The sequence below is a fragment of the Terrapene carolina genome, unplaced genomic scaffold, assembly GCF_002925995.2.
Source record: "Terrapene carolina triunguis isolate 2854851 unplaced genomic scaffold, T_m_triunguis-2.0 Scaffold231, whole genome shotgun sequence".
Classification (NCBI taxonomy): domain Eukaryota; kingdom Metazoa; phylum Chordata; order Testudines; family Emydidae; genus Terrapene; species Terrapene triunguis.
In genome coordinates this window covers 10,518,778-10,527,265 of record NW_020664582.1, presented here as the reverse complement: position 1 = coordinate 10,527,265, position 8,488 = coordinate 10,518,778, and the positions used below count along the sequence as shown (strand labels likewise).

The 8,488-nt window shown below is 46.8% G+C and overlaps 1 protein-coding gene across 2 annotated transcripts in view; it reads right to left on the bottom strand.

Annotated features, from left to right (window-relative positions):
- Positions 1–311: 311 nt before the first annotated feature.
- Positions 312–8,488, bottom strand: part of CLUH (clustered mitochondria homolog) — a 55,642-nt gene continuing 47,465 nt past the window's right edge. For both annotated transcript variants that reach the window (XM_026656451.2, XM_026656450.1), the window contains exons 21-26: positions 8,089–8,214; positions 7,414–7,535; positions 5,403–5,496; positions 4,525–4,659; positions 2,775–2,848; positions 312–2,223 (exon numbers count right to left, since the gene is read on the bottom strand). In XM_026656451.2, coding sequence (XP_026512236.1) covers positions 2,055–2,223; positions 2,775–2,848; positions 4,525–4,659; positions 5,403–5,496; positions 7,414–7,535; positions 8,089–8,214 — 720 coding nt within the window. In that variant the 3' untranslated portion in view covers positions 312–2,054. The remainder of the gene's footprint in view (positions 2,224–2,774; positions 2,849–4,524; positions 4,660–5,402; positions 5,497–7,413; positions 7,536–8,088; positions 8,215–8,488) is intronic.

Below are 8,488 nucleotides of genomic sequence, written 5' to 3'. Positions count from 1 at the left end.
ACAATGGGAAAAGAGACATTTGAAGCACTTAAAGGAAAGTATTAGTTCAACTGCCTGAGACACTCACACCCAATTGAAGTTCAGTGGCACATGGGTGACTAACACCTGTGTGCTAATTAATGCTAGGGTTTTCACAAGAGCTTGAGTGTGTCTTAACCCACCTATGACTCCTCTTCTGACCTGGTTTACACCATTGGTATTTCCCCTTCTTTGCACTAGTGTGAAGTAGAAGAATCAGCAGCATCATCTGTTAAACAAATCCTAGAACTCTGCTTGGATTCAACACAACAAAATTAAACTTCTTAGTAAACTACTTTGCACATTTTTATTTTATTTAAAAGAGATTTAATTAATGGACTAGGGCTGGAAGACATTACCAAAAAACCCTTGTGTGAAAGATGCGTTGTAGTCATTTATTGAATGTTTTTCAGGGAGAGCAAGTTCTTTTGGATCAGAGATGCCTCCTGCTTTGTACATTACCTCCCCCTCCACCCCAAAGTTACAAATCCCCAGTATGCAGTACAAGAAACCAAGGGTAAAGAGCACAGTGATAGCAGTTGGTTTCCCAGAAGGTCATCAAAAAAGCAATGCAAATTAGCATAGTACTGTTGCTGACAAAGAGACCGGACTCCTTGGACAGCACAATATGGTTTTGGACTAGCAATCATATCTCACTGTAGGTCTTCATTTACTTGGAAAAGGACATTCAACTCTGTCGGCATACCATGACCTGCAGCAGGTATTTGCCTTGGGACTGCACCGGCAGGAAGCATGCTGTATTTAAGGGGGGCAGGCAGAAGCGAGAAGGAAAAGTCAATATTGTTCATTCATTGGCATCTGCCATGTCAGTAACATCCATTGCCTGCAATGGAAGTTCTGCTGGGAGCGATCTCAACCCAGCATGCAAAAAAAACCCCAAACCCAAAACAAGACATTATCCCTAGCGTTAAGTGCTATGGGATTTTTAATATTCTTTCAGCCAAAGGGAAAAATGCCTAGTAATTTTAAGTTGTGTCAAGACACATGATTCAAACCTGTAGAAGTTTGCCGATTACCTTACAATTAAAAGATGATTAACTTCTGATGCTCATTCAGCTTTGTATTAAAGCGGCTGCTGGAAGAAGGGCAAACTCCCCTCCCCCAAGCTATTCCAACAGAGGCCAGGTTTAACCCTTCTGTGAATTTCATTTGTACAGTCCACTTTAATGCGAACACTGATCTAGGAGAGGCACTGGGATTTTCCATTGTAAATGGATTAAATGACAGGTACTTTTTTTTTAAATTTTATTTTAAACCCTTACTCTTTGGATGCAATTTCCTAAGTTACTCAGGGTCAAGCAGAGAGCACAGGGGCTGCACAATGACCTATGGATCATGAAATCAGAATGTAAACGGTATGAAAATCCCATGGCCACTCGGACCTGAACAACAAAAGAGAGGCTACAGGACCCAAATGGCTATATCCTAATGTAGCAAAAAGCAGTACCTTTCCCCTCACTCTTCACAGGTTTCAAACAGTTAAACAAACCAATATGGCTGCTGCTCCCCCCCCCCCCCCCCTTAGAGCAGCAACTAATAAAACGGTATCGTTATCCAGGTTTCGAGCTAGAACTGAGCACGAGGATGGGTGTTCTTGCAAAACAGTGTCCCTTAGTCAACATAAAATGACCTGAGAAATGTCCTACCTCCAGACCATTCATTTGGAATTCAGATATATGTACAAAGTCGAAATGGACTGATGACACACACACGCACGCGTGGCACACACACACAAACACACACACGCACCCCCGGCCGTGACAGCCACTGGCTGTGCTCACCTAGGATGTTCTTTCGCATGCTGCTGCATCCTGGCCACCTTTCCCCCTTCGCGTGGCGGACACGAGCGCAGTCAGATTCTAGTTCTCAACTTAGTTCTTTGCATTGTGTATTAATTGTACCAGTGCAATAACATTGTCAAAAAAAAAGGAGAAGCTGCCCCAGGGGAGTCCAAGACCCTGGTTCAGATTCAGAAAAAGGGGAGGGTTTAATTTTTTTTTAAAGCGAGGTACACTTTAAGCAGAGCTCTGTGCTGGGGGGATCTCAGCAGAAGGCATGCTTAGCTCAGCCTCTCTCTCCTCGGAGACCGCGTCTTCTGCTTCCAGCTGTTCGCTGCTCTTCACGGCCTCTTGGAGCTGCTGGCGTCGCTGCACCTCTGCTTTAAGGTTCTCTAAGTCCTTTTGGCTAGGGAGGGAGGGAAGCAGAAAGGGGGGGGGCCTGTATTACAGCCGCTTCAGGAACGTGAGCCGAGGAGGGTGAGCGTTGTTGGGGAAGCCTCTGGGATTTACCAGCAGCTCTTGAGCTGAGTGCCAGGACAGAGTTTCTTGGCTAGTGAAGTCTGGCCGGGCTCAGATCACTGCTCAGCATGGAGGATTGGGGAAGGTTGGGAAGGGATATAAATACCCTGGGCCTTTCCAAGGCTGGATCAGTGCATTTGATTTTGTAATTGCCCCACTGGACTAGTCCTATAGGGCAACAGCTCAAATCCTTCCCAGCCCTGAACCGGGCCATCAGTTTGCTCCCATCCAATTATCTCGACAGTGACTTCTTGTAAACTTCCCTATAGATTTATACCAAACACACTTACAGGCCCTGCTACCTCACCAGTGTCAGATTAATAATCCCTGGGGAACAGGGATTTGCAGAGGCAAACTGATTTTTCCCTCCAACAGCCATGCAGTGGGGCACTGGGACGAGACCAGGGAAAAAGCCCGCCGACGCATGTAACACTCTACCTGAGTGGAATGAAGAGAATTCCATTGATAATGTTGAGCTGCTCCAGCACACTCGCCATACTGGGAGCGGTGAACTAGGGTTAAAAATAAATAAATCCAGTCAGTCATTTGTAAGCCACCCTAACGAGTAGAGAGACCTCAGCATTGACTCACTTGATAATACTTCCTTACCTCCTAGGGGGGCGGAAGGATAAATCAGGTGCACCCGGTACATTTGTACTGCACCTAGCGCAATGGGGCCAATCTTAGTTGGTCCCCAGGCACTACTGTAGTAAACCTGATTAACAGTGCAATACTGGAGGCTACAGAAATGCCCATGTAGACAGGAGAGATGGGAGACAGAGCAGGGCAATAGGACTGACTAGCTATATCAATTTTGGGACCAATTACATGGGGGCTTTTTAATTTCAGGGAATAAGGAGAGATTAAACTTTATGGTCTCTTAGATTTGAGCCATTCCCCCAGAATTTGACAGGATGGGGGCGGGGGGGGGGGGGGAGAATTGGCCTTGGTATATCTAAGGATTTGCCTTAGTCCCTGGCCTGAGAGCGTCACCTAATTCGAATTGCGTCCATAATCTTGCTCAAGATGTTTCATTTTAATCTCTCCAATGCTGTAGCTGAAAAGGGGGAGGGGGGAGGAAGCCACCAGCGATCTGGAAAGCGCAGAGCTGTGGGGCTGTCGACACGAACGCGTTCCTCTCATCCCCAGTGGTTCAGTGCCTCTGCAGAACCAGTGATGGGAACAGCCAGGAACCCAGCAGTACAGTAGCTCCTGCACAGCCAGTCCCAAATAGCACTCGCTGTGTGTGTGTGTGTTTGGGCTTTTCCCAGGCACAGCATGAGAACTTCGCACCCGCAAGGTGCGCGTACAGATAAGAGCAGCTGGTTTTGGAACCAGACTCTTCCCACGTTAATTCCTGCAGTGCTGACGGTTGGGCATGGCCCTGCTAGGATATGATATGCCGTCCAGCCTCCTGTCAGGCTAGCTCTGCCAACACAGTTAGGCCGAACGTTTATTTATGTGGTGCTTGCTTTCCATGGATTTCAAAACGCTTTGCAAAGACCAGGGCCCATTTTACAGAGGAAACGGAGACACCAAGAAGTTAACTGACTCGCCTACGGTCAGAGTGAATTAGCGGCAGAGTCAGAACTAAGGCGTTCCAGGCTCCCAGACTCATTTTCAGCGCGTGCCTGATTCTTTTGTATCGATTTTTCCAGCTGGGACTGACCATGTTGCAGAGCAAATCACCCAACCTCCTAAGTTTAGGGGAGATCAGAAGCCAGCAGGTTCCTAGGCCTTTCTTGCAGTTATCTGACCATGAAACCGCCTGAAAAATTCAAAGCCAACAGCATGTGTGTCACATCGGTGCATGAACTAGTGTTACAAATGAAGGTTTCAAAGAGTCAATTTGAAAAAGGCACCCGGCAGTATCAGGTGCTTTCCGACTAGCCCATTTCTGCAAACCAAGACACCTGAGTTTCTCTTGGAGGCAAAAGAAAGTCTTAACTATGAGGTTATGGGTAAGGAATCCAGAAGAACATTGCTAAGCAGGTGGGGTTTTAAAATCCAAGGTTGCACTTGGTCACTTCTGTTTTGGAAGATCCCACCTGCCAAAGCAACCCTGTGCAAGTAAAATGGGGAATACCAGTAGAGTGAGTAATAGCTCCCAAACCAGGAGAAACAAAGTTCACCAATCGCAGCTGTTACTGCAGCAAATACCCAGACTGCCCTAATGAATGCAAGTTACCTTAAGTGGCATAATGTTAGCATTGGATCCATTCTTGTAGATCTCATTCATTGTGCGTTGAAGAGCCACTGCCTGCTGAGTCAGGTATTTCAAGTACTCAGAGCTTTCTTTGGTCTTTTCGTGGTGTTCTCCAAGCTGGCCAGAAATAATAATAATAAAAAAAAATTGTATCAGAACAAACCCCGAACTCTGCCTGAATCACAGCATCTAAATGGTTATTTGAGACCGCGTAAGATTTCACCTACTGAAACCCACTGGGACTGGATTGTGTCTCACCGTAGAATGAGTGCGGATGACCTGGTATAAAATGCAACCCTGCCTGCAGGCAGCTGCTTATCAAAGCTGTGCGCTTGCATCAAGTAGATGCATGTTCTCGCTCAGGTTTAGAGAGGTGTCCTCCACCAGGCTGAGCACGTTGTCAATGAGAGCGAGCTCAATCAATTGCCTGGCTTCTTTGTCAAACAGGTTTGCCCGAACACGTTGGCAGGTTTGCTGCGTCTCAGTGAGTTCTGCGAGCAAGAGGCTCCCCCCGGCCCAGGACTGGTTTGTGTCTTAGATTTGGAAGGGCGTTATCGAGAGTGAGAAGCGCACTCTGAATCTTGCCACTGCTTTCTCAGATCTTAGTGTTCTGCAGCAGCGATGAAGCCTGGAGGTGTTTCACGCAGACGGACGGGAGACCTTGTGGCAATACTAGGAAAGACTAGCTTTCTAAAGGCACGTGGTAAGACAACCACCTCCTAACAGTATAGGAGGAGTTCTCCACCAGCTGTTCGTACGAACAAGCCTCCCCCACGTTGTAAGATGCAGGACGGTTTCAGCACAGGGGCTTCGCACCGGAAAGCCGAATGGGGCAAGTGAAGCAAGCATAGGCCACTGACCTGATTTTTGTAGATTGTGTAGCCTTCCTTTTCATGCTGTAGAGCTGATCGGAATTCTGCTTTACTCTCGTACACTCGGGCTACCAAGTGATGGCTGCAATGGAAAGGAAGAGACGTGGATCTAGCTTTAATGAACGCATGGTCAATCAAGGGAGAAAGAGTTCTTCTGTGCTGCAAAGAGGTGCATGCAATGCTCAGTGCTAAGAACACAAGAACGGCCATACGGCTCAGATCAATGGTCCATCTAGCCCAACACTGTGGCCAATGCCACAAAAGGAATTAACAGAACAAGGCAATCATCAAGTGATCGATCCCATCATCCAGTCCCAGCATCTGGCAGTCAGGCTTAAGGACACCTAGAGCATGGGGCTGCATTTCTGACCATCTTGGCTAATAGCCAGTAATGGATCGATCCACCATGACCATAGCTAATTCTTTTTTTTTTTTTTAAGTTTTCACCTTCCCATCATCCCCTGGCAAGGAGTTCCACAGGTTGACTGAACAAGTACTTCCTTTTGTTTGTTTTAAATCTGCTGCTACCTCACCATCTCAGCTCAAGGGATGACCAGGGTCAAAGGAGGCGGCAGTGTTAGTGGTTACCCTCTCTCTGGTTAACTCTTCAGATTTATTCCATTCTAGGTTAGGAAATTACGCCTAAAACCTAGCAAAAGTAGATCAAAACCTCATCACTCCAGCCAGAGAAGAAAAGTCACCTCAGACTGGACTTGAGATGTTGATTTTTTGGTCACTTTCTGCTGCTTGGGAACAGGAAGCTTGTTTTCTGTTAAATGCCAGTTGTACGTCACGTGCTCAGCACTTCCAGGTAATGCTGAAGGCCATGAGAATATCTAATTGGTCAGGCTTCTCTCCCAGCCAGGTAATTACAGTAAGAGGAAACAACCCAGGGGCCTCCCCTTTCTAAAAGGGCATTTTGTTTTCTTGGAAAGCGAACACGTGAATCTCTGAATTAGCCAGCCCTGAGTCAGAATCTTACCAGAAAGACACAACTGGCAGCAACAGTGACAGCAAGAGCTGCTGATCCAAGTCACCTGGTTGTTCTCCAGTTGGGAGAGTCACCTTGGCTTGATCTCAGCAGCTCGAACATTCTTGGAATGGACAAAGCTTTCTACATTTGGCTTCATTATTCTAAGGGCGGTTCTGGATCTCAATGCACATCCTAGTCCCATGGAGGCATGCAGGAAGAGGTTCTCTGCAGAATTTGTATCCATCAATTGTTGGAAAACAAATCAGACTCGTGGGGGTGCTTCAGAAGATTTCTCTTCACCCTGACGAAGTGCAGACGGCTGCAGCGTGGGGGTGGCAATTCCGAGTGGGACAATGCCCACTGGCCAGTTTTTCAAGGGAGATGTCTGTAGCAATGGGTATTTACCCCATCATTTTAGGATCTGATCCTAAGAGGTGCCAAATGCTCTCAGCACCCAGTGGAGTCACAAAAAACCACTTCATAGGATCAAGTCCTTAACGGTGAAAGACAAACACAAACGATCTCTGTCTCTAAGCTAGTTCAGCAAGAACCAACCACCAGGGGCTTTCCATCATCTCAGTCCCAAAAGTACTGATGATATTTACCCCTCTCCTCCCACAGCCTTCACTTACTGTTTGCATTCTTACACAGTAAGCAGGGATCTTACTATGTTTGTGGACAACACCTAGCACCTATTGTGGTAGGTCCTACATGTAAATAATTCTAGACCCATGATTCTCAACCTTTCGAAGTAGCTATCCCAGACTCAGACGAATCAAGCATCGCTGCCTTCCAACTGAACTGGGCGGTCGAGCTCACGTTGCAGCAGTCATAAATGGTTGGGGGAAAAGAACGACATGAAAGAATGGAGGCTTGCACACAGCTGACCAGGGACAGCACTCATAAGCCAGAGTGGGGCCCAATCCCAGATGCGACGAGGATAGATTCACAGTCCAACTTTCCTATACAGCGTCACACCCCCGAAACACAAACTTCAACCCATTTCCCCAGACCGCGGCGCCGTACCTCAGTGCAACCTTCAGAGACTTGGAGCCGTGATACTTGGAGTTGATAGTCAGAGCATTCTCCAGGAATCGGAGGGACAGGTCGTATTCCATAACCCCGTGAAGCACCAAACCAATGTTGTTCTAAGGGCAATCACCATACACAGGTCAGAGAACAAGAGGGAGTTTCAAAAGGTGCCTCCTGACTAAGCCTTTTGAGCTAAAGACACAGAGAAATTTGTGGGCCTGTTATTTTTATTAGCTCTTTGTCGAGGGCCCCACAGAGATCAGGGCCCCATTGCACTAGGCACTGTGCACACACAACTAGAGACAAACTGTGCTCCAAAGAGCTCTGAGCAAGGCAGACAGAGGGGGTGAGAATGGAAGTACCCGCATTTTACGTACAGGCAGATTAAGTGACTTGCCCAAGGTCACACAGAAAGTCTATGGCAGAGCCGGGAACTGACCCCACATCTCCTGAGTCCTAGTCCAGTGCCTTAGCCACAAGACCACCCTTCCTCTCTACAGAACTACTATCTATGCGTCAGCAAGCTTGTTCCTTTCCCCACAGTGGGAAAGTAGGAGCAATAACGCACATTGGAAGGGATGAAGAGACATTTGCCTATTGACGGGATTAAAATAAGTGAACAAGCTTGACGGAGCCTAGACAAGGAGTTTACTCAGAAAGATCACTTACGTCTAAGAGTGCCATTTCTGGGTGGTCTTCTCCAAATACCAACAGCATGAGGTAGCGTGCGCGGTACAGCAAGTTTAATGCTGTGGAGAGTTGGCTGTTGGCAAAGCAATACAAAGCAAGGTGCATCTACAGTATAAGAAACATTCAAAAGGTTAAAAATGTGGCATCACATCCTCAGTACAAATAAACCAGTCTCCCTCCCACCTGCCCCCCTTTTGTTTGGGGCACTGAGAAAAGCACTGCCTTTAAGAATAAAAATAATTCAGGTTATAACCATTAGGAAGAGTTACTCATCTACTAGTCAACTTAAAGAAGCCTGATATGCCGTGTGAGATATAGTGCTGAGATACGGCTGTGTTTATATATATATATATATATATATATATAAAAAATAAACACA